At 41.5% G+C, this 27,487-nt stretch overlaps 1 protein-coding gene across 2 annotated transcripts in view; it reads right to left on the bottom strand.

Annotated features, from left to right (window-relative positions):
- Positions 1–27,487, bottom strand: part of LOC126354154 (probable chitinase 10) — a 256,966-nt gene that overhangs the window by 134,139 nt on the left and 95,340 nt on the right. For both annotated transcript variants that reach the window (XM_050003569.1, XM_050003570.1), the window contains exons 6-8: positions 12,305–12,591; positions 6,678–6,983; positions 3,565–3,688 (exon numbers count right to left, since the gene is read on the bottom strand). In XM_050003569.1, coding sequence (XP_049859526.1) covers positions 3,565–3,688; positions 6,678–6,983; positions 12,305–12,591 — 717 coding nt within the window. The remainder of the gene's footprint in view (positions 1–3,564; positions 3,689–6,677; positions 6,984–12,304; positions 12,592–27,487) is intronic.

The following is a 27,487-nucleotide window of genomic DNA, read 5'->3' as shown; positions in this document are numbered from 1 at the left end:
CACATTGCTCTTCATTCTATACACAAATTATACTGCAAACGTTATTTAATTATGAGAACATATTTGACGGTTCAATTCCATTATGTATGCAAGCCAATTTGAATACACGCCAAATGGTTCCAGTGCGGCCATTGTATGTTGCCGGAGTAGTGTCGACCTCAGCCGCAACTGCCGAAAGGATGCTTCTTGGCTGTTTAGACAATGCTGCCATCCAAAGTGGCCTCAGTCCATGTCTACAGCCAATGAGCTATGACTGTAGAAAGTTTCCTACAAGTGCTGATCCAGCATGAGATGGGACCCACCCACAGATCCTCCAGCCAGCAGACAATATCAACCATTGCCCAATCTGCTTTATTCAAGTATATGAGATATTTGGATCACTAGAAAGTGTATCATGCAAAGCTGTATGAAGTTACAAGTGCTTTTGTGTAATTAAACAAGGTGAACATGTTCACTACAAATGCTTGGTTTTCATTATTAACTGACATTAAGAGACTTTGTGTTATTTTCTGTGGTCCACTGACTGGCCCTGACTGTTTTCCTATAATGATTATCATTTACCACTCTGTTCTTCTTTTTGTTATTGTGTATTTTACTAAGCCCCCACATTTAAACTAATGTTCTACCACACTTCATGTTGGCTGATTTGAAGTTCATTTGTTGTAACTGCTAGCTCAAAATTCAAACTATATGGGAGTATTTGTAAGTGCTGACATTTTTAAAGGAATGTAGATGCTTGAGAATTTCTTCTAACCCTGTGCATGTTGTTTAACCTTCTTAAAGAAGAATCATTAAGTTGTCAACCAACAGCGTAAGTGGTGTTACATATATATTAATTGTATACATTTGGGGTTATTATAGATTGTGATAATAAAACTGTGATCAGGAATTCTCCTCTTGATTGGGTTTTGGTTTTATATTCGTGTTTTGTGCAGATAAATAAAAAATATTATTTTTGGCATGATGTCGCACACGTCCCTCAAACCTGTCACCACCACTTCCAGTACTGTCGTCACATTATTGTCATTTATGCACATGACACATCTCTACTGGTCAAGGATAAAGACACAGAAATTCTACAAATAAAAGCCAACTTTGAAGTAAATAGTACAATCCAAATATTTACTGAATTAAATTTGCATAACAACATTACTAAACCACTTTCCCTAAATTTCAAACTAAAAAAAACCAGTACAATGAAGATATCAAGATGTAAGTGGATAGGAGAAAACTCCAAATACACAAAATTCCTTGGAATAATAATTGTTGAAAATTTAAATTGAGATAAGCACATAGGCGAAAAACTCAGCTGACATCCACATGTGCTGCATAGACTCAGGTATCTAAAATACACAAATATTATGAAAATTATATACCATGCAACAACATCAACTTATAGCAATAAGAAAGATAGTCAGTGTTAAATGCAGAACATCATGTAGGACAGCATTTAAAGCCCTTAAGATACTAACACCATCCAGCATACATCTATGTGAACTCTTATGCTGGACAAAATTTAAATATGCTCCTGATACTCTAGGTAATAAGAGAGCACGACACAAGGAAATGGAACCTCTCCAACGTGCCCATTGCAACAGCATGAAATACAAATCAGCACATTTCATGCAGGTACAAAAGCCCTAGAAAAACTACCTTCATACTTAAGAGAGAAACTATAAAAATATTTTCAAAAAATTTCTCAAAACTTTCTTGGTATAACCGTTACTACAGCGTAAATGATTTATGTGCACTACAGTTTAACACAAATTAGAGTGCAGTTACTGTAACAAAAAGTGATGTAACTTAATTGCACAAGTACATATAGCACAAATGATGGAAACAAAACTGTGATTTAATATGTAATAGGATTAGAATATTATTGTACAAAATATAATTGGCTAAATACTAGTTAGTGAACAATGTATACTACTCAATGTGTGCAATAAAATTTGCCTAGGGTACAATACATAAATAAATAGCTAAAGTATGGAGAATGCAAGTACTCACTGCATAAAAACTGAATTGAGGAGAAAATAGGCACATATTAGTGCAGAAGCAATAATGGATACAAAGAAGTGAGAAGAAAAGGGATGGAGGGAAAAGATGTGGAATGCACACATAGGCAACATGAGCAGGAGTTCTCATAGGTGCAAATTATGGTACTGGCAGATTTAACACAAGCTGCCAGGAGAGTAAAAAGGGAGGGAAAGGAGCGTTAAACAAAGAGGAAAACATTGTATACTGTGAAGAAGGGCTCATGAATCACTTTAACTGCAATCATCACACAGCTTTCACTGTCAGCAGATCATAAATCAGCTGTCCACCAATATAATTGGTGAATGCCAAGCAGTGTACAAGGGCAAGTTTGAGCACTCAGAAGGATATGACTGATTTCAACAATTACTTCATGACCAATGGCACTGGGATACCTTCCCATTTCCTAGTATCTCTGAAATTCACAGGTGGAAACTGGCCAGTGAACAAAGTTTACTATCTCATAACCCTTCTGACTCTATAGTTTTCACTGGTCATAGAGATTCATCTGGCTCTACCAGCTTTTAGCACTCTGCTGCTGTTATTATTCATATCTATCTGTGTACATTACTTTCCTCTTCAGTCTCAGCCTGCAGTTATCACTATACTTCTTGGCCCGCTTGTCTCTTTCTGGGTCATAAAAGTTCTTTGACATAGTTTTCAAAGCAGTTTCTGTTGATCCCATGCCCACTCCCTCCCTCCATCCCTGCCTTCCCATATGCGACATAACCATAACCTGGGATTCTACCTGGGAGAACCATCCCTCTTTGTGTATATCCTTGCTTCATACTTGCTGTACTTTCCCCCTATTGTAACCCCAAAAGATATATCAATAGCTGATGCCATACTATACACATGCCTCATTATACATACATCCAGCAGTGCCACTGTAAGCAGTGAACAGACAGCATCTCCAGCCATTAGGTCACATGGGCTAGCCAATTTAAGGCCAAGCTGCCGCAGCTCTTTAGAAGGTAATGTATTCCTCTCCAAAGTTGACTGAAGTACTGACAACGGTTCTGCACTTCCAATGGTTAGTCCTTGGACTTTTTGTGTTACAACTAGGTCTGCCTGAGACTAGAATACAGTTATGTTCCACCTGTGTAAATTTCAATTGTTTTCATTTGCAGTCATGACAAATTGACAGGATCAGTAGCTTGTACAATCTATGCATAATTCATTCTGTGTTTCAGTGTATTCAGCAACTGCTGGTAAATTACTATTGTGCTCTAAATTGGAGACTACAAACCCTCCTGCATCCTATGCCTCCACAGTCATGCTATAATACTATAGGATGGGGACAATGGAAGAGGATAAAATATCACAGTTTGAAAGGCCAGTGTCCAACTGCTTGAATGTCTTTTCTGACAGGGAATGCAAGTTTTCTTAATTTTGTCTTTATGATGTAGTAAGATATTGTAACCAAAATACTGTTAAAGTAAGCCCATATGTAGATTTATTTTGTGTAAATTCAAGTTGTGTTTGTCAATGGGTACTAGTTATTATATCACAATAATTAAAGGTTCTCACCCAGGAGTCCCTTCTTCACTACTGAAAGAAGAGGCCATTTTTGTCCATATGCTCCCTCAAAATCGTCTAAGTCAAGTGCCCACACCATGGCTCCACCAAGAAGATTTTTCTTGATATACATGACCTGAAAATAAAATGTATTTTTCATAAACATAGTATCATATGACATAGTACTTTCTACACAAATAGATAAATTGTCACATGTTTTAATAACAGTAAAATTAGTAACTTGTCTGTGCAAAGGGAGAAAATTATGATCTTGAAAAATCTTGTGGGAAACTATCATTACACTATAAAAACTATAACTTACACTTCAAGACAGCAATCACTTAGTATAACAATACAGGGTGAGTCACCTAACATTACCGCTGGATGTATTTCGTAAACCACATCAAATACTGACGAACCGATTCCACAGACCGAACGTGAGGAGAGGGGCTAGTGTAATTGTTTAATACAAACCATACAAAAATGCACAGAAGTATGTTTTTTAACACAAACCTACACTTTTAAAAATGGAACCACATTAGTTTTGATAGCACATCTGAACATATAAACAAATACATAATCAGTGCCGTTTGTTGCATTGTAATATGTTAATTATATCTGCAGATATTGTAACCTAAAGTTGCCGCTTGAAACCTCCGACATTCAGTTGCGTGTTGTAACAAACATGGGCCACGGTCAGCGAGCAGCATCTGCAGGGACATGTTACGAGTATGGCTGTGGTGCACTGTTGTGGTTTGGTCTAGCTGTCGCAGTGTCCACATGTAGAGCTTGCTGCTATTGTTATTCTGCATTCGTCTCCGCACGCAGACCAACTGTAGTACACCGTGTTACCAGATGTCTGTGATAGTGTAGTGTTGTAGGAACTGTGACCATGGTGTATTCGAACTCTGAAAATGTGGAGATGATACTCATCTATGGCAAGTGTCGATGAAATGCAGCTGAAGCCTGCAGGGTGTATGCAGAATGGTACCCGGACAGAGAGCATCCAACGTGCCGCACATTGCAAAACATCAACCGCCAACTGTATGCAACAGGTATGGTCGTAGCATGCAACAGGCCCGTCTCAGGAGAAGCGGGTGCAGTTGGTGTGTTAGCTGCTGTTACCATGAACCCACACATGAGTACACGGGACATTGCGAGAGCCGGTGGACTGAGTCAAAGTAGTGGCATGCGCATACTGCATCGTCACCGCTTTCACCCGGTTCATGTGTCGCTATATCAGCAATTACATGGTGATGACTTTAATCATCGAGTGCAATTCTGTCAATGGGCATTAACAGAGAATGCGTTGCAGCTCTACCTGTTTACCGATGAAGTCGGTTTCACAAACCACGGGGCAGTGAATCTACGGAACATGCATAACTGGTACATGGACAATCCTCGCTGGCTCAGACAGGTAGAGCAACAGCGACCGTGGACTGAAAATGTATGGTGCGGAATCATTGGTGACCACCTCATTGGTCCTCACTTCATTGCAGGGGTCCAAACAGCTGCAACATACATCATGTTTCTACAGAATGATCTGCCAATGTTGCTCAAAAATGTCCCACTGGTAACGCATCGACATTTGTGGTATCAGCATGATGGTGCACCTGCACATTCCGCAATTAACACTAGGATGACCCTTGACAGGATGTTTGACAGGTGTTTCATAGGACGTGGAGGACGCATAAATTGGCCAGCCCGTTCTCCTGATCTTACACCTCTGGACTTCTTTCTGTGGGGTACGTTAAAGGAGAATGTGTACCGTGATGTGCCTACAACCCCAGAGGATATGAAACTACGTATTGTGGAAGCCTGCGGCGACATTACACCAGATGTACTGCGGCATGTACGACATTCATTACACCAGAGATTGCAATTGTGTGCAGCAAATGATGGCCACCACATTGAAGATCTATTGGCCTGACATGTCGGGACACACTATTCCACTCCGTAATTGAAAACGGAAACCACGTGTGTACATGTGCCTCACTCCTCATGGTAATGTACATGTACGCCAGTGAAAAAGACCAATAAAAAGGTGTTAGCATGTGGACGCAATGTGCTGTTCCAGTCTCTTCTGTACCTAAGGTCCATCACCGTTCCCTTTGGATCCCTAAGTAATTCGGTGCTCTCCGATACACACGATCGAACAGCGGAGGAGTGGTACTCAAGCATCAACTTTAGGTTACAATATCTACGGGTGTAAGTAACATTTTACAATGCAACAAATGTCACTGATTACGTATGTGTTTATATGTTCAGATGTGCTAATAAAGCTAACAGGGCTCCATTTAAGAAAACGTTGGTTTGTGTTAAAAAACATACTTCCGTGCATTTTTGTATGGTTTGTATTAAACAATTACACTAGCCCCTCTCCTCACATTTGGTCTGTGGAATTGATTAATCAGTATTTGATGTGGTTTACGAAATATATCCAGCGGTAATGTTAGGTGACTCAACCTGTATATCCGAACTATTCCTGAAATTCTGTAATCCAATATTCCTTTTTGAAGTACCACAAGCAAATATATTTGTAGAAAATTGACAGGTTCAGGAATAATATGTACCAAGATAATGAATTATTTGCCGTCATAAATGAAGTGCCAGATATATTTCTATTTCAGATGATGGCTTAAAATTGCCTGACAAGAGGCTCGCCTTATGAAAATTTCACTATCCAAGACTAAGAACAAAAGGAATAAAAATGGATATGTAGATAGACATAAATCAAATATATGCTAATTAAAGTAAAAAGAAATCCAGGTGTGGTAGACATAAGACAAACAGGATGAAGCAAGCACAGTCTACATCTACCAACTTCTCCTTACACCTGATACAGTTTTCTTAACTTTTTTATCTTCTCTAACACAAAAAGGTATTTTATGATGTCATGTGACACACATGTGTATGGACCTATAGAAAAGTTTTCTGACTGATATATGTCAATTTTAACCAAGTCTCATGTTTATTCATCTACTATTTATCAGCAAATACTTTAATGTGGTTTAAGAAAGCATACTAAATGAAATATTCTTGTGACCATAAGTGGCAAATGAAGAAATGATCATACCTTAATAGTAATACTATGAAATTACTTGAAAGTAGTGTGCAGAACTTACCTTAGTGGCAATACTACGCTGGTCCTCATAGCCAATCCACTGGTTGCCTTTAACCATGTAGGGGCTGCCTACATCATCAGTTGCCTTCATCCAGTGGCCTTCCTCAAGCAGTTGCAATATTTCAAAGTATGCCAAGAAACCTTTCTCCTGGGTATAGGGTCCTTCTTTTCCTAGGCCCTTCACAGGGGCTCCTGGAGAATTTTTAGCTTCATCTTGCAAGGTGAATGAATGTCCATGGAATGGAATGCCAACAACCAGTTGGTCACGTCGGGCTCCCTTCCTAAGCCAGTATCGAACTGCATAATCCTGTTGACATAATGTAACAAATGAATATTTTGAAAGAGTTTGGGGTGGATGATACATCAAGAAAGCTGATCAAACAAACTCTCACTAACACAGCGTCAAAAATAAAATTTATGGGTGAGATATCAGAACCCTTGACAATCAAAATGGGCATAAGACATTGAGATGGACTATACCCACTCCTTCAACTGCGTCTTGGAAAAGGTCATTCGAGAGTGGAGAAAGGTGTTAGCCCAAGAAGAAACAAATGAAGAGCGTTTCAGACTTGGTTCTAAGAACAAGGGGGTGCACATTGACTGCTTGGCCTTTGTGGATGACCTGGCCATTTTTGCTAACGACATAACGTCAGCAGCCAACAAGATCAATAGGCTGTCAGAAATTGCTGAAAAAGTTGGATTCCAGATCTCTATTCAAAAGACAAAATATATTATGAACATCTGTGATGGACCTGAATGGATGATCACCAATCTGGGAAAAATTGGACGAGTTAAGAATTTCAGGTATCTCAGTGAAGTCATCGAGGAGAATGGATTAGAAGAAGAAGCAATTAATGTCAGGATGAGGAAGTTAGACCACACATACCAACTGATAAAGAATACCTATATCAAAAAGCCTCTGAGTATAGGGGCCAAGTTCCGACATTATAATACAGTTGTAAAACTGTGCGTCCGAAACTTTGACCATGAATAGAGAAGGTCAGGCTGAGTGGCTGGAAAATCCAGAGCATAGGATATTAATGAAAATCCTTGATATTAGATGGGTTGATGGACAATGGAAAATGAGAGGAAATGATGACTTGTACAGCAAGACAGAACCTATCGCAGCATCCATTAAGAAGAGATGATTGTATTTTTACAGTTGTCTCATGAGGATGGATTGTAACCGACTACCAAAAAGAATATGGAGTTTCATCGAACCTAAGAAAACAAGGTCAAGATGGTTTGAAGAACGTGAAAAAGATCTTAGGCAGACTTATCTTGGAGAGAGGAATTTCTGACAGGAACAAATTTAGAAGATTGGTGAACAAGTACCAAGGTTTTAAAATAGCATCAACATCCAAGAGACAGAGATGACCATTATCTGAAGAGCATAAACAGGCACTCCTTGGTGGGCTCAGAAGATACTGGCAGGAAGTCAAAGCTGGAACAAGAACCAGACCTAGACACTAAAATAAAATTGGTTGTTACCACACGGTCCATAGAAGCTCAACTCGATACTAAAAAAAACTGACATAAAGAAATTGCATAATGAAAGTTTAAAAACTAAATGTAAACATTGTGTAGAGCTGCAGAAAGAATGATAGTTAGTTAACTGGTTGGTGTTTTTAGGGCTGAGTGTGAAATGAGAGCAAAATATAATGATCATATTTTAAGTATAATATGTTCCTGAAGGTGCATTGAGCTAAATTGCTGCTGAAATATTTGATTCCTCTACTCATGATGGTACCTAAAACAACTGGATGTAGTTTTTTTATGATATCCATATATATATATATATATTATAAAAACTGATGTATGTATGTATGTTCCACATCTAGGAGATGTACTTGGTACACACATCAGTCACTGTCAGTCCACAATCACTGTTGGAATAATGACCACCTACATATCACAGTTCAGGAGATATGACATCACAAACAATGAGATGTGTGAAAAAGAGCCATATCATGCATGACATTTAAATTTATTACTTGTATGGTACTAACTCTATATTCAATAAATTTCGCAGGTAGTATCCACATATGCGACTAAATGCACCTCCAAAAGTATGTCACAACACACAGTTCAGGAGGTATGAGATCATAAACACTGAGATGCATGCAAAAATGGAAAAAAATGGCAAAATGAATACCTGGGCAACACTGGGTTTGTCAGCTGGTTTATGATAAACAAACACTACCTGTTATACCTATAAAGATGAGTCAGTGTTGTCAGCTTCAGTTATGCTGCTTAAGCTTTTAGTAAATATAAACTAGCTGTTCAAGCCATCTGTTATCACCAATAGGACCTTAGCAATTCCAATAAAACGCTCTTGGTATAAAACAGGCAAAATTAATTTCTGCATTGAAAGTGGTAATACAGTGCAGTGAGGAATAGGTGACCCATTGATTTGTTTCACACTTTAAGTTGGAATGCTATTCAAACAAAGTGTTTGCATGAATTATAGTAATTGCTCAGGGACTTACGAGAGCAGTGGAGGTGGAGTGGTGGGGGTTGGTAAGATTAGCTAAAAGTTTAAGTTATACAAGGCCTTGTTAAAGTAACAGATTTTCTTTTCTGTAACGGTGTGTCTTGAATGGTGAATTTATTATGATCACTCTTCTTGATGCTGGATAAACACAACAAATGAAACCATGATAAATTATTGAAAAAAAATCAGATTCCCTCATGAAACAAGGGCAATGTTCACCAATATGAAGATCACTATGAACTTTTCCAGATTTTTCTGCCACATTTACTGTAAGTAATGATTCCCCTTGCAACTTCTCAAAGTAATCTGCACCATTCTGTATGCTTTGGTGGCATTCCTCAGGACTGGGAGTTTAAATATATCACAATTTGGACAAAAGAGGCATTTCACTGCTTGTGTCTGTGTATGTGCGAATGGATATGTGTGTGTGTGTGTGTGTGTGTGTGTGTGTGTGTGTGTGTGTGTGTGTGTGTGTGTGTGTGTGTGTGTGTGTGTGCGCGCGAGTGTATACCTGTCCTTTTTTCCCCCTAATGTAAGTCTTTCCACTCCCGGGATTGGAATGACTCCTTACTTTCCCCCCTAAAACCCACATCCCTTCGTCTTTCCCTCTCCTCCCCCCTTTCGTGATGCACCAACCGTTGGTCACGAAAGCTTGAATTTTGTGTGTATGTTTGTGTTTGTTAGCGTGTCTATCAACCTGCCAGTGCTTTCGTTTGGTAAGTCACATCATCTTTATTTTTAGATACATTTTTCCCACGTAGAATGTTTCCCTCTATTATATGAATATTTATACAGTGTCTTTTAGATAGATTCATTATAGATAACTGCATGATCTGCAAAAAGTCTTAGGTTACTGTTAATATTGTCTGCAACATCATTAATTACAACATGAACATCATGGGTCTCAACACACTTCCCTGGGACATACATGAAGTTACTTCTACATCTGACGATGACTCTCCGCTGTGTCCTTCCTATCAAAAATTCCTCAGTACAGTCACAAATTTCACTCGATACCTCATTTCAATGTACTTTTGACGATAAGTGTTGGTGGGGTACTGAGTCGAATGCTTCTCAGAGATTGAAAAAAAATTGCATCTACTTGACTGCCTTGATCCAAAGCTTTCAGTATGTCACATGAGAAAAATCTGAGATAGGTTTCACACAATCAGTGTTTCCAGAATCCGTGCTGTTTGGCATGAAGGACGTCATTTTATTCGAGATATCTTGTTATGTCTAAGCTGAGAATATGTTATAAGATTCTACAATAAACTGATGTCAAGGATACTGGGCGGTACTTTTGTGGAAGACTTCCACTACCATTCCTGTAGACGGATGTGACCTGTGCTTTTTCTAAAAACTGGACACAGTTCTTTGTTCATGGGATCTACGACAGATTATACAGGGTGACAATTATTGAACTATATATGAAATACATAAATTAGTTACAAACTACGGCGCGCACACACTTTATTCAACGCGTAAACGTCACTACAGATATTCAATATGTCTACAGTCAATGGTGATGATGTGGCGAACACGCATCGTGAAATTTTGCATGACTTGCTGAAGTGTCAGAATAATAGTTAGTGACCTCCTGAATGGATGTTTTCAGCTCACCAATGATTATAGGGTCATTGATGTACATTTAGCGATTAATATAGCCCCCCCCCCCCCCAAAAAAAAAGGAGTCACTTGTGTTCAGATCTGGAAAATATGGTGGCCAATTGAGGCCCATGTCAATGGCCTCTGGGTACCCTAGAGCCAGAATGCGATCCCCAAAGTGCTCCTCCAGGACATCACTCTCCTGATTCGACGGGGTCGATCTCCGTCTTGGACGAACTGCATCGTGTCGAAATCAGGGTCACTTTGGACAATGGGGACGAAATTATATTCCAAAACCTTCAAGTACCATTCGGTAGTCAGCATGCAGTTGAGGAATATCGCACCAATTCTAGAATGAAATTTCCACTCTACAGTGGAGTGTGCGCTGATATGAAACTTCCTGGGAGATTAACACTGTGTGCTGGGCCGAGACTCGAGCTCGGGACCTTTGCCTTTTGCAGGCAAGTGCTCTACCAACTGAGCTACCCAAGCATGACTCACGCCCCATCCTCACAGCTTTAATTCCGCCAGTACCTCGTCTCCTACCTGCCAGGAAGTTTCATTTCAGCGCACACTCCGCTGTAGAGTGGAAATTTCATTCTAGAAACAACTCCCAGACTGTGGCTAAGCCATGTCTCTGCAATATCCTTTCTTCTGGGAGTGCTACATCTGCAAGGTTCGCAGGAGAGCTTCTGTGAAGTTTGGAAGGTACGAGACGAGGTACTGGCGGAATTAAAGCTGTGAGGACGAGGAGTGAATCGTGCTTGGGTAGCTCAGTTGGTAGAGCACTTGCCCGCAGAAGGCAAAGGTCCCAAGTTCGAGTCTCGGTCCGGCACACAGTTTTAATCTGCCACGAAGTTTCATCGCATCAATTATTGCGTGACTGGACACTGCACACCACACAGTCACCTGTCGAGGGTGAAGAGACTTCCCGATCGGAAAATGCGGAATCTCAGTCCCCCAAATGATCTAATTTTGTTTGTTGACAAACCCATCGAAACAGAGGTAGGCTTCATCACTAAACCGAACCATACCAAAAAATGGTTCAAATGGCTCTGAGCACTATGGGACTCAACATCTTAGGTCGTCAGTCCCCTAGCACTTAGAACTACTTAAACCTAACTAACCTAAGGACATCACACACACCCATGCCCGAGGCAGGATTCGAACCTGCGACCGTAGCAGCCCCGTGGTTCCAGACTGCAGCGCCAGAACCGCACGGCCACCGCGGCCGGCCCGAACCATACAATTCCCAACGTGCCCGGTGGTCAATTGTGCAGTTTCAACGTCCCAACACAAACCGTTCAGAAGTTACGACGATTTTATTTTATAATGTTCAATAATTGTTTCCCTGTAGTTAGAAGAGGGTCTAATTCGGTACAGAATCTGATAGGGATTCCATCGGGTCCTGGAGATTTCTTCAGCTTTCACGATTGCAACTGCTTCTCAACACCACTGACACTGAATCTTATTTCATTACGCAACAATATCAAGTTCGGCTGTCAGCTAAGGCGCGAGCGGGTACTCACGACGTTGTAGAAGACGGCGAGGCCGTAGTCGTGCTTGCGCTGCGTGAGCGGCGCGTGGTGGTCGGCGGCGGCGTCCTGCTCGGTGAGCAGGTCGAACGCCATCAGGTTGAGGAAGTCGAGGCGGCGCGCCAGCCGCGACACGTCGTAGCCGTCCTCGACGCGGAAGCGCGACGGCGACACGGACGCGCTCAGCACGCTGCCGCGCGGCGCGAACGCCTCCGCCAGCTCCTCCACCAGCAGCGAGAAGTGCTCCTTCTCGCGCGCAGACCCGCCCATGTCCGCCGCGCCTGGCCGGAAACAGCGACGCACGTCAACCGGTGGCAGCCCGCTCGTACACGGGTGAAAATACACTGGTGCGCCAAACAAACTGGTACAGGCAAGCGTATTCACGTACAGAGATACGTAAACAGGCAGAACACGGCAACGCCTATACAGGATGTTACAAAAAGGTGCGGCCAAACTTTCGGGAAACATTCCTCACAAACAAATAAAGAAAAGATGTTATGTGGACATGTGTCCGGAAACGCTTATTTCCATGTTAGAGCTCATTTTAGTTTCGTCAGTATGTGCTGTACTTCCTCGATTCACCGCCAGTTGGCCCAATTGAAGGAAGGTAATGTTGACTTCGGTGCTTGTGTTGACATGCGACTCATTGCTCTACGGTACTAGCATCAAGCACATCAGTACGTAGCATCAATAGGTTAGTGTTCATCACGAACGTGGTTTTGCAGTCAAATGCGGAGTTGGCAGATGCTCATTTAATGTATGGATTAGCACGGGGCAATAGCCGTGGCGCGGCACGTTTGTATCGAGACAAATTTCCAGAACGAAGGTGTCCCGACAGGAAGACGTTCGAAGCAATTGATCGGCGTCTTAGGGAGCACGAAACATTCCAGCCTATGACTCGCGACTGGGGAAGACTAGAACGACGAGGACACCTGCAATGGACGAGGCAATTCTTCGTGCAGTCGACGATAACCCTAATGTCAGCGTCAGAGAAGTCGCTGCTGTACAAGGTAACGTTGACCACGTCACTGTATGGAGAGTGTTACGGGAGAACCAGTTGTTTCCGTACCATGTACAGCGTGTGCAGCCACTATCAGCAGCTGATTAGCCTCCACGGGTACACTTCTGCGAATGGTTCATCCAACAATGTGTCAATTCTCATTTCAGTGCAAATGTTGTATTTACGGATAAGGCTTCATTCCAACGTGATCAAATTGTAAATTTTCACAATCAACATGTGTGGGCTGACGAGATTCCGCACGCAATTGTGCAATCACGTCAGATTTTCTGTGAACGTTTGGGCAGGCATTGTTGGTGATGTCTTGATTGGGCCCCATGTTCTTCTACCTACGCTCAATGGAGCACGTTATCATGATTTCATACGGGATACCCTACCTGTGCTGCTAGATCAAGAGCCTTTACAATTACGACACAACATGTAGTTCATGCACGATGGAACTCGTGCATATTTCAGTCGAAGTGATCGTACGCTTCTCAACAACAGATTCGGTGACAGATGGATTGGTAGAGGCGGACCAATTCCAAGGCCTCCCCGATCTCCTGACCTCAACTCTTTCATTTATGGGGGCATTTGAAAGCTCTTGTCTACGCAACCCCGGTACCAAATGTAGAGACTCTTCGTGCTCGTATTGTGGACGGCTGTGATACAATACGCCATTCTCCAGGGCTGCATCAGCGCATCAGGGATTCCATGTGACGGAGGGTGGATGCATGTATCCTCGCAAACGGAGGACATTTTGAACATTTCCTGTAACAAACTGTTTGAAATCACGCTGGTACGTCCTGTTGCTGTGTGTTTCCATTCCATGATTAATGTGATTTGAAGATAAGTAATAAAATGAGCTCTAACATGGAATGTAAGCGTTTCCGGACACATGTCCACATAATATATTTTCTTTCTTTGTGTGTGAGGAATGTTTCCTGGAAGTTTGGCCGTACCTTTTTGTAACACCCTGTATAAGACGAAAAGCGTCTGGCGCAGTTGTTAGATCAGTTACTGCTGCTACGAGGGTCACTCCAAAATAAATGCGCACTATTTTTTATTCCACATGTTTAAAAGTTTTACAGGGTGTAGATACATCCTTTAGGAACAATATTTTCATTTCTCCACATAATTTCCACCCCTCTCAACTGCCGTACGCCATCTTGGAACCAGCGCCTGTATACTCGTACGGTAAAATTCTGGACCAACCTGTTATAACACTGTTTGGTAGCGTGCACAAGGGAGACATCATCTTCAAACCTTGTTCCACGAAGAGAGTCTTTCAGTTTCCCCTGGTAGCAGTTACGTCTGTAAAATATCTGGGAGTATGCGTGCGGGACGATTTGAAGTGGAATGATCATATAAAATTAATTGTTGCTAAGGCGGATGCCAGTTTGAGATTCATTGGGAGAGTCCTTAGAAAATGTAGTCCATCAACAAAGCAGGTGGCTTACAAAACACTCGTTCGATCTATACTTGAGTATTGCTCATCAGTGTGGGATCCGTACCAGATAGGGTTGACGGAGGAGATAGAGAAGATCCAAAGAAGAGCGGAGCGTTTCGTCACAGGGTTATTTGGTAAGCGTGATAGCGTTACGGAGATGTTTAGCTAACTCAAGTGGCAGACTCTGCAAGAGAGGCGCTCTGCATCGCGGTGTAGCTTGCTCGCCAGGTTTCGAGAGGGGGCGTTTCTGGATGAGGTATCGAATATATTGCTTACCACTACTTACACCTCCCGAGGAGATCATGAATGTAAAATTAGAGAGATTCGAGCTCGCACGGAGGCTTTCAGACAGTCGTTCTTCCCGCGAACCATACGCGACTGGAACAGAAAAGGGAGGTAATGACAGTGGTACGTAAAGTGCCCTCCGCCACACACCGTTGGGTGGCTTGCGGAGTGTAAATGTAGATGTAGATGTAGAGATGATAGTCACATGTAGCCAGGACAGGAGTGTAAGGCGGGTGTTGTCCATCCGAGTTTTGTGATCGCTTCCATGGTTTTTTGACTGACATGTGGCCATGCATTGTCGTGCAACAGCAAAACATCCTGCTTTTGCCGATATGGTCGAACACGACTCAGTCGAGCTTGAAGTTTCTTCAGTGTCATCACATATGCATCAAAATTATGGTGGTTCCACTTGGCATGATGTCCACAAGCAAGAGTCCTTCGGAATCGAAAAATACCGTAGCCATAACTTTTCCAGCAGAAGGTGTGGTTTTGATTTTTTTTTTCTCGGCTGAATTTGTATCATGCCACTCCACTGATTGCCTCTTCGTCTCTGGTGAAAAATGATGGAGCCATGTTTCATCACCTGTCATAATTCTTCCAAGAAATTCAACTCCATTCTCGTACTGTTCCAAAACTTCACTGCATACTGTTTTTCTTGTTTCTTTGTGAGCCACTGTCAACATCCTAGGAACCCACCTGGCACAAACCTTTCTTAACGGCAACACTTTCAGTATTCTGCAAACACTTCGTTTCCCTATCCCAACGTATCGTGACAATTCGTTCACTGTGATGCGCCTGTCAACAGTCACCAATTAGTTAACTCTCTGCACATTGTCTGGAGTGTGTGCAGTACGAGGCCGCGAGGAAAATCCTCAATATTGCCGTGCCCGCTTTCATCACGTAACCTGTTTACCCACCGACTAACTGTACTGCGATCTACAGCAGCATCTCCATACACCTTTTTCAACCTCTTGTGGACGTTTCCCACTGTCTCCTTTTCACAGCACAGGAATTCTATGACAGCACGTTGCTTTTGACAAACGTCAAGTGTAGCAGTCATCTTGAAGACATGCTGTGACGGCGCCACTCACGGGAAGAGGTTGAATTAAATTTGAAAACAAGCGAGAAGGATGTATCTACACACTGTAAAGCTTTCACACATGCACAATGAAAACTATATTTTTACAAAAATAGTGTGCATTTCTTTTGGAGTGACCCTCGTACAATGGCACGTTAGCAAGATTTAAGTGAGTTTGAACGTAGTGTTACAGTAGGCGCACGTTCGATGAGACACAACATTTCCGAGGTAGCGATGAAGTGGAGATTTTCCGGTACGACCATTTCACGAGTGTACCGTGAATATCAGGAATCCGGTAAAACGCCAAATCTCGACATCGCTGAGGCCGGAAAAAGATCCTGCAAGAGCGGGACCAACGACGACTGAAGAGAATCGTTCAATGTGACAGAGGCGCAACCCTTCCGCAAACTGCTGCAGATTTCAATGGTGAGCCATCAAAAAGTGTCAGCCAAAGGCCTTACCCTCGATGACTGCACGACACAAAGCTTTACCCCTCACGTGGGCCTGCCAACACCGACATTGGACTGTTGATGAATGGAAACATCTTGGCCCGTCCGACAAGCATCGTTTCAAATGATATCGACCGTATGGACATGTATGGGTATGGAGACAGCCTCATGAATCCATGGACCCTGCATGTCAGCACGGGACTGTTCAAGCTATTGGAGGCTCTGTAATGGGCGAGTGCAATTGGAGTGATGCCCACATCACCCTGATACGTCTAGATACGACTCTAACATGTGACATGTACGTAAGCATCCATTTATGTCCATTGTGCATTCCGACGGGCGTGGGTAATTCCAGCAGGACAATGTGACATCCCACACGTCCAGAATTGGACACTATTCTGAGTTTAAACACTTCCGCTGCCCACCAAACTTCCCAGACATGAACATTATTTAGCGTATCTGGGATCCCTTGCAACGTGCTGTTCAGAAGAGATCTACACCCCCTCGCACCCTTACGTATTTATGGACAGCCCTGCGGGATTCATGGTTTTAATTCCCTCCAGCCGTACTGCAAGTATTAGGCGAGTCCATGCCACATCGTGTTGCGGCACTTCGCTTGCTCGCTGGGCCCCTACAGAATATCAGGCACGAGTGCCAGTTTATTTGTCTCCTCATGTATTTTCCTCTGTGTGGTAACTTATCCCTAAGGATAGGAAAATATAGCGCAAACGACAACGTAAAATTAGCAATTTTTAGCGAAATCGGCCATTGTTACGGAATATCGCGTAATTCGTAATTTTGCCGAACAAAAAAGTTGCATTTGAGGATGGGAGTTTGATAATATTAATAATTGATAGTTAGCGAATGATAAAACTGCATTTTCACTTACAACTTCCTCAAGGCTGAGGTTTGTGTATAATCTTAAAATACCGTCTTAAAGTAATATTTCATTTGCTGCCAAACAACCTTTGATGTAACGACTAAAATAGTGTTGTATCGGCTTTTTTAGCCACTATCAATTTTGGCAAAAAACCTGGAATTTGGAAAAAAGTATCACATTTGACAATAAATAGAATAAGGCAGAAAACACCGAATTTGGCAAAATAAGTAACTCTGAATTTGGCAAAAAACGTCAAATTTTGCAAAAAATTACGCTGAATGCGGCAATAAATAACACTGAATTTGTCAAAAATAACGATTTCAATAACAATAACAACTAACCTGGAAAAAATATCAATTAATCTGCCAAAAGAATAACTGCGAATCTGGCAAAAAGTCAATGAATCTGGCTAAAAATATCAAGGAATCTGAAAAAAATGACAACGAATTGTGTGTAAAGATAACGCCGAATTCGGCAAAAAATAACCCCGAATCTGGCAAAAAAAAGAAAACGAATCTGAGAGTAAAATAGAGCTATTTTTTCCTGTAGGTAATTATCGAACATACAGAGTCGTGCCGCGGCAATCGCGTACCACTGACAATACTGCCAAAGCTCAATCCCCCGACACACACTAAACGCTCTGTATTGTCGGAAACATTGCACATAACATATTAAATGTATCGTTGTACTAAACAAACTACGAGCTATATAAACTTTCTAAATAAATAGAAAGTAAAACAAAAACTATAACTCATTGTTTCTGACACCTACTATACATTTGGTTCAGCGTAATGTGCAATAAAGAGCTTTCATTTGCTCCCTATAAATTACTAATAGTGCATACACTATTACTTAGAAGTCAAAGAAAAAGGGCTATAATTAAGAGTTGATAAAATATTCATTTCCATGAACTGTGATTTTATTATAATTTTGCTTCATATTTCCTTGCCCGGAGCGAAGCAATCTCATTGACTATGCCGCTGAAGTCAAATTTAGCAACTGTGTCGTATTCTGTCGACTAGGTCACTAAATCTGACGGTATGCTTTCACCCACTTTCGACATTAAGTAGTCTTGTTTATCATTTTTAACTCTGATACTGCGTTCACAAGATGCTGTAGTCACCAGCATTGTCGCAGATACCCTCAAGTCTATTTTTATATACGGAGATCTACGTCTTAACATGTGCTATGAAAAACTTCCTGAATATTCAAAATGAAATCTGTGTTCTTGATCAGATATCTCACCTGTAACTTGACATGAGCTATTTCGTTAACTACCTCCACTGTCTCAATATCTCTGTTACACATTTTGCACAAAAATGAAGTGCACATTTTTGTAAGCAAGTTACAGAGGAGCTTCCATTTCAGGCGTTTCTTGGCAGAATATTAAAGTCATATCAAGTGGTATGATGTATGTGAGATCTTATTTCTGTCAGCTACTTGAAAGTGTTCTAGTTCAAATAGTTCGTCAGCATAAACCACGTGTGCCTCGCAGTCAGCCATCCCCTTCGCCTTTCTCAATCTTTTAATACCAAAACTGCTTTGGATGGATACAGAATCACAAAGACCAGTGGCTTTGGCTATGTACACCTTCACGAAGCTCTTTAACCTTTTTCACCAAATCAAACAGCAGATCGATACTACATCAAAATACCCCATACCTCTCACCAGATGCTTGAGCATTTCGACAGCAGACGTTTGTTTTTTTCTTGGTTCAAATGGCTCTGAGCACTATGGGACGTAACATCTGAGGCCATCAGTCCCCTAGAACTTAGAACTACTTAAAGCTAACTAACTTAAGGATACCACACATCCATGCCCGAGGCAGGATTCGAACCTGCGACCGTAGCGGTCGCGCGGTTCCAGACTAAAACGCCTAGGACGCTCGGCCACATCGGCAGGCCGCTTGTTCTTGAATTATTTTTTATTTACATAGGAGAGCAGACCACTCGGGAAACAGCGAAAGTAGTGGCTCACGCGACAAGCAAATTCCATATCTCCACCGTCGCATCTCGCTTCCGTCCTCAGTTGGCAGAAACGCAAAAATCGAAATCCTTCGCTCAAATAGCGTATCTCCTCCAGCACTCAGTCGCCGACATCTGAAATCCTGCAACACGAGTGGAGAACCGGCTGCCCTCGGGCAGTATCTGACCGGCGATTGGTTTCAACGAGCCCGAAATTCCTGCGAGAGAGAGCGAGATGGTCGCGTTGTACTCCACTCAAGATGCATTTCCGGATATTTCCGCCATCGTTCGGTTCGCCTCGGATTTTCAGCTCTTGGCCCAGACCAGTGTTAAATCCTGCTTACTCAGCCCGTTTACGTGGAGTGGATTGGGTTCTCTGGTCCAACTGAACTGATCATTGACTGAAAATCATTACGTTCGGCTATTAGAAGATTTGGAGCCATTCAGGGATTTCATGTTCCCAAAAAAACAATGAAATTTTTATTGATGACAGTTCGTCATGTCACTGGGCCACAATTGTTCGCGATTGGATTGAAGAACATTCTGGACAATCCGAGTGAATATTCGTCCATCCAGATCATCCGACATGAATCCCATCGAACATTTATTGGACATAATCGAAAGGTCAGTTCGTGTGGTGAGCATTGTATCTTCACTGACACCAATGCAGAATTTTGCAACGGAAGTTATTTAGGCAGCTGTTGTAAAAAGTAAGTAAAGAAACTATGTTGGCGCGGCGTGTCATGAAAGGAGTGCCATTGATATCGGTGCGTTGCGCCATAGATATTAACGTCGCGGACGCTATAAGTTTGACTCTGTATGTGCTAGGAGCGCTGCTGTCGTGTCACGTGACGAAGCGGCTCGCATGCGAAAGTACGTGCGTGAACCAGGCCTGCCTGTCCTATAATATCGTATCAAGTACCAGCAAGAGCTCCATTGTTGAACCTAAGAGAGCTATGTAGGCATCACAGGTGTGAACAAAATGCACTGTTGCTACATAAACTATATTGGCGGTAAACCTCTGTTCGGCAACAGTCGTTTCTGTTAACATGCTACTTGAACGAAACGACAATGTGGCAAAAGCTTGGGCCAAGTGAAAAGCTTTTTCTCATAGACAAAAGATAGGAATTCGAAAGCGAACTTTCGTGCATCTCTCAGTGCAAACATAAACCGCCTTTCTCTTTTTTTGTTTTGTTTCTTGCTTTTCCGGTCGGTTTCCGTGCCTGCACTTTTGGTGGGAGCCCGTCCCGTCGAAACATCTCTGCGCCCATCAACTCCCAAGATCAATCACACCTGCCAGATATCTAGGGGTTTCCATGTTAATTGTTTTAAGCCAAACGACGGTATAAATTTCATTGTGGAGAAGACAAATGTTAGACCAATTACTTGTAAGAATTGCAAGGAGTGGCATTTATCCACAAAGAAAAGTCTTATAAAACCCTCATCTATATTCCTCGAAAAACTAAGAAATTTAGCTAATTCGTGTATGACGTTGTTGATTATGTTTATTTAAACTTATGACTTGTCGCATCCGTTGTACCTACTGTTACTCTTCTGTAATTAAAACTTCCGGGCTAAGAGGCCGTGGTCCAATAGTAGAAATACTTCTCCCTGACGTTTCGTTGCCAGCTCCGGGCAACATCATCTGAGGTGAGTCTACGACTGGCTGCTAGGCCGTGGAGGTCCTGTTTATATAGAGCGCGTAGAGGACGCCACCACTCGTCACGTTCTGTCAACAGCAAAACTATCTGGCTGGCGTCATTACTCTCGATCGAAGGTAATCGATTGTCACATCTTTGGTACAAAGTCGATCGCCATATCTTATCTAACTTCAAACCTTCTTCTTTCCTGTTAAAATTGTTGTGGTGTTTAAAAATCTCTACAGCCTTTCTATACATACGTGCATAATGTTGCGATGTATTAGCTAGCACGCTCGTCTCACTAAATTTTATTTCATGCTCACCCGTTTCAAAAACATGTTCCGCTACACGCTATGATTCTTACTCTTCTGTTATAATTTCTTGAACTGACTCATTCCATAACCTTGAAGACTTGCTCTTCAATTTGGCTTTACAGAATATATAAAAAAATTAAGATAAACTTGAATATTGTTTGGCACTCTGGGATTCTTTAAGTTAGATTGTGGCTTACTTTTAAGCTTCTGTGAGTGGTGTTCCAAGGCGAATTATAAAGTCAAGTATTATAAGCGACGCTAATTCAATGACTTTGCTCTTCTTTCGCACGACTCTAGTACATACTGATTTGTTTAGAGTTAACGTTTAACCCTAACTATACCAACACATTTTCCATAACGCACAATACCAACTGGAGAAGTGGGGAGGGGTACGTTATGCCCATCCTACAAAACATTTAAAAGAGAAACAAAATTCGTTAATTACTGCTGAATTGTATTAACAACATAATATTTAAAGAGGTACTTATTTGTAAGTACGGCTCAGAACCTGAAAATATCTTTTAGAATACTATTAACAATATCAACGTACTTTCAGTAATGTGTAGTACAGAGTACAAAAATTGAAAGATACAAATTTGGTGCATTGTTGCTGAATTTTATTTTTAACATACTTTTTAGTGATATTTATGTTTACGTAAGACCCTGAATATTGAAATACTGAATATGGCATTCACTTGGGAATGAGACTTTAATTTTTGGGTTACGTATAACTCAAAAATTTAATACATGTATGGGATCTAGTAGAATTCATTAAAAACAGTAAATATTTTTTTCTGTTTTTTAAAAATAAACTAACTTACTAGATTACAATATTTTCAAAAGATGGGCACAAAGTACCTCTCTCCACCCCCATCCCACATCCCCCTTCGCTAAAGCTGAGGTTAATTTTTTTGTTTCTTTTTATTTTATAGGGCCCTGACACGAGGGGCCTTACACCCAACTACATAAGATGAGAGTAATGGGGCAAAACATTTGTCATAAGAGGCGATAAAAAACCCACAATATGAACATGGATTCAAGTTTTGCAATACAACGGCTAGTCATTAATAACTAACTAGTACATGCATAAGTGCGAGAGAACAATGGTTACAACATTGCATCGCAGATGTCAGCCTCATTTTGGATTACATACGCAGTAACCACACTTTATGTTTGTGCCGGCCATTGAGATCATAATTATGTGCCAGCCGTATCAAGGCCATTATTACGGCCAGAGGTGGGTTCTGATGTCTCAGGATCTATACACTCAAATTACGTGAAAATGTAATCACATGTCAGTTCTAGTATAATATATTTGTCCAATGGATATCCGTTTATCATCTGCATTTCTTCTAGGTGTAGCAATTTTAATGGCCAGTAGTGTATCAAAACAAAAATACGGACGCATCAGCTTTTCTTTTATGATTAAAGTGAATGTCACGGGCAAGAGAGGGAACCAGCGACATTTGTGGAAACTGGGAAAACACTTCAGCGTTCTGATCCGAAGGAAAAGCAGCCTGAATGAACAGATGAATGTATCTGGAGTGAAGAGGATTTGCATATGCGCCAATACTGTTTCCGAGACATGGCGGATGCTGTCAATGCGTAATACCGCAGAACTGTCAAAACAAGGCAAAAGTTCTGAATCTCTGTCAGTGTGGACAAAAATATGACCGAGCGGGATGGCGCAGTGGTTAACACACTGGGCTCGCTTTCGGGAGGACGACGGCTCAAACCCGCGTCCAGCCATCCATAATTCCCCTAAATCGCATTAGGCAAACGCCGGGATGGTGCCTTTGAAGGGGCACGGCCGATTTCTTTCCCCGTCCTTCTCTAATCCGAACTTGTGCTCCGTCTCTAATGACCTCGTTGTAACCGGGGCGTTAGCCACTAACCTCCTCCTGCACAAAAATATGTATAATGGCATTTTGACATTGCGAATAACAAATATGGCAACAAAAATGAAAAATTCAAAATGATGGATCTAATATGGCAGACAAACTTAGAAAGAAAAATCAATATTTTCATGAAAATTGATACGATGGGTCCAATGTGGCGGGGAAAGTCCAAAAATTAAGGAATGTTTGTCATCGATCAACTTCTCAATTGCTGATACTTTTCTTATGATAATCCAGAGTGAAATATAAAAGAAACGTCTACACTGCCGTCAAGTTTATCAGAAAATTTCAACTGTTCTCATTCTCTGATGCCTTGACAGGGCTGTAGAGTGAAACAGTCCTTAGCAACTTTTGAAATGTCAATTTTTCCTAAAGCTCGGAGATTCATTTGCGTAGCTTATGATGACACAAATGGTCTATAATCCCACGAAGATCGTTAGTTCTAATCCGTTTTGACCTAGTAAATAATTTTTCAAATAGTTTTTGAGGTCGACCTGACGATGTGCTTTCTGTTTTTGTAAGAAGGATACTTTACTATATTCAAACAGTTGTTGAACTTCTTAAAAATAATCCTCTCAGTTTACTACCCGCTTGTATTAATATACATAGTATTTCTCCCCTATAATATTACTGTTGCATATTCTTCACCAACTTCTGATTTTCGTTTTTCTCATTATTAGTTTAATTGGTATTTTATTTGTTTTTCACATAGCAAATTACGTAGAATAGCTGTGTTTGTGTATAATTATGATGTTAAAACTGATTAACGTCATATTCGTACGAATCTGAATTAGATTTCACACTTTGTAATCGTTTGTCCAAAATCCACAAATGACGGCATACTGCATCTGCCATTTTATATGTGGCTTATTGCCACAATAGTGGCTAATAGTTAAATCTACAAGTGTTTGGTGAAGAAATAATGCATACTTCATCAGACAGTTTAAAAAAATAGTATAATGCCGTAGAATACGTAACTCGTCTCTCACTTTTCTTCACATTTTGTGATTCTTTTATTGATTTAACGTTGTCAGCATTAGTTATAAAAGAAACTACCTATTTGACCAAACAATGAAATAAGGATTTTCACTTAATTACTTACTTCCTGATTTCATTATCTGAGTATACAAACAAAAATATTTAACGCGGCATACGCGACACTTTCTCGGCTCGCCTAATCTGACAAGACAGCAGTAGTTTTGACCTGAAATACAACAATCGGATAAACCTGCTGACCGTTTCTATGCGCAGGATCTAGCAGTATGAACGTCACTGTAGCGAACATATTGGCTCAAATTAAATTTTCTTAACTAGAAATTTAAAGTTTCTCAAGTTCGGCCAAGATTTCAGAAAAACTGACACATTGTGCGACAATGTCCACCAAAGTTTTTTGAAACAAATGAAACTGATAAGCCAAAACATTATGATCACGTGCTTGATAACGTCGTATTGGTCCACCTTTTGAACAGATACAAATAGTTACTCTACTGGAACGTGTCAGCGCCGTCGCGAAAGACATCAAGCGTGATGGGGCGTAGTACGTAAAAGATGGTCGTTAGGAATTACTAATTTACGTGTAAGTCTGTTAATCACTGCGCAACTACTGCAACCTACACCTTTTTGAATCTGCTAACTATATTGGTGTTTTGATCTCCCGCCATAATTTTTTTCCACCTCCATTTGAATGTATGTGAAGATAAACGACTTGTTTTACGTCGTTACAATTACGAAGGCATGCTGAAACGTAACGCGTCCGAATTTTTTATGTGAAAAGTGTAAAACAAGCTTTATTAACATTCTCAACATAGTCACTGGAGCGACAAACACATTGTTCCCAACGAGAGACCGATTTGTTACTACTGTCACTGTAGAACGTTTGAGTTGTTGACGGAGCTACAACCTCACCGCTGCTTGCACCGCTTCGTCACTATCAAAGTAAAGTCTTCGATAGTGCTCTTAAAGTTGGTTGTCATAGAGAACCTTCCACATAGTCCCGGCTTGGCCCCATGTGATTTTCATCTCTTACACACCGACATGGTTAACATTACACACCGCCACATTACACGCTACAATTCGGATCCCCCTAGCGGCAAAGGGCTGCAACTTGCGTCAGCGAAGCGGGAAAGCCAAATGAGTAACATACGTGACGTGTAATACAGAGTGTTTATAAATGAATATCAGGGTTTTAACTCTTCATAATTTTTATTATATTATACTTACAGTTATAAACGATATGCCAAATGAAAGAGCAACTCAAACAGTTTTACCAGGAACCTTATAAATGTTCAATGTGAGCACCATTTGTCACACGGCACACATCAAGTCTATAGCCGAGTTCTTCCCAAACGTTGATAAGTGTGCCTTCAGTGACTGTAGCAACAGCTGCTTCAGTCCTATTTGTTAATTCAGGGAGGTCTGCTGGTAGCGGAGGCATGTACTCACTATCCTTGATGAAGTTCCAAAGGAAAAAGTCGCATGCCGTTAGGTCCGGTGAACGTGGAGGCCGTGCCAACCAAGCCCTGTCATTGGGCCCCTTGCGGCCTATCCAGCGCTTGGGTACAGTAAAGTTGAACCAATCATGCACTTCGCTATACCAGGGAGGTGGCGCACCATCTTACTGGAAAATGAAGTGCACTGGCTCATCTTCTTCCAACTGAGGGATAGCCATTGCTCTAGTGCTTCAAGGTAAAAAGTGCCAGTTACAGTAGGTTCACCAAAAAAGAAAGATCCATAAACTTTCCTCCGGGATATGGCACAAAAAACAGTCACTTTAGGGGAATCTCGTTGCATTTGTACCACTTTGTGAGGATTTTCTGACCCCCCAGATGCGCACATTGCGAGTGTTTACATGTCCGCTCATCACTGAAGACAACATGGTCCAGAAGATCTTCATCGTAGTGAAACAACATTTCGTTTTGCGAAGTTGGCACGTAATCCATGGTCTGCCGGCTTTAGAGCCTGTAATAACTGTAAACAGTAAGGACGAAGTTGTACGCGTTTTCTTAAAACTTTCCAAACAGTCGACATGGGAACTTGTAATTCACGACTAGCCTTCCGGACTGATTTCTTTCTTTGGCCTACGAGTGAACGACTCTCTCACTCGCTCAACAGTCTCTTCACTAGCTCTTGGTCGTCCTGTGGTCTTCCCTTTACAAAAGCAGCCGGTCTTCCCTTTAGAAAGGCAGCCGGTATCTTCAAATTGATGATACCATCTACGAATGTTATTATCACTTGGAGTATCACAACTGAACTTCAGCCGGAACGCACGTTGCACAGTGACTACAGATTAGTTCTTTGCAAACTGCAAAACACAAAACGCTTTCTGTTCACTAGTCACCATTTTCGCTACTACCGCTGTCTAGCGGACTGCGGCGGAAACATTGCGCGCTGCGAATGCACACTGGTGCCAAACACAACTGTTTGAGTTGCTCTTTCATTTGATATATCATTTATAACTGTAAGTTTAATGTCATAAATATTATGAAGCGTTAAAACCCCGATATTCATTTATAAACACCCTGTACCTTAATATACAGGGTGTTTCAAAAATGACCGGTATATTTGAAACGGCAATACAAACTAAACGAGCAGCGATAGAAATACACCGTTTGTTGCAATATGCTTGGGACAACAGTACATTTTCAGGCAGACAAACTTTCGAAATTACAGTAGTTACAATTGTCAACAGCAGATGGCGCTGAGGTCTGGGAAAGTCTATAGTACGATATTTTCCACATATCCACCATGCGTAGCAATAATATGGCGTAGTCTCTGAATGAAATTACCCGAAACCTTTGACAACGTGTCTGGCGGAAAGGCTTCACATGCAGATGAGATGTACTGCTTCAGCTGTTCAGTTGTTTCTGGATTCTGGCGGTACACCTGGTCTTTCAAGTGTCCCCACAGAAAGAAGTCACAGGGGTTCATCTCTGGCGAATAGGGAGCCAATCCACGCCGCCTCCTGTATGTTTCGGATAGCCCAAAGCAATCACACGATCATCGAAATATTCATTCAGGAAATTAAAGACGTCGGCCGTGCGATGTGGCCGGGCACCATCTTGCATAAACCACGAGGTGTTCGCAGTGTCGTCTAAGGCAGTTTGTAACGCCACAAATTCACGAAGATTGTCCAGATAGCGTGATGCAGTAATCGTTTCGGATCTGAAAAATGGGCCAATGATTCCTTTGGAAGAAATGGCGGCCCAGACCAGTACTTTTTGAG

This window comes from Schistocerca gregaria, chromosome 3, assembly GCF_023897955.1.
Source record: "Schistocerca gregaria isolate iqSchGreg1 chromosome 3, iqSchGreg1.2, whole genome shotgun sequence".
Classification (NCBI taxonomy): Eukaryota; Metazoa; Arthropoda; class Insecta; order Orthoptera; family Acrididae; genus Schistocerca; species Schistocerca gregaria.
This window is presented reverse-complemented; position numbering and strand designations above follow the sequence as displayed.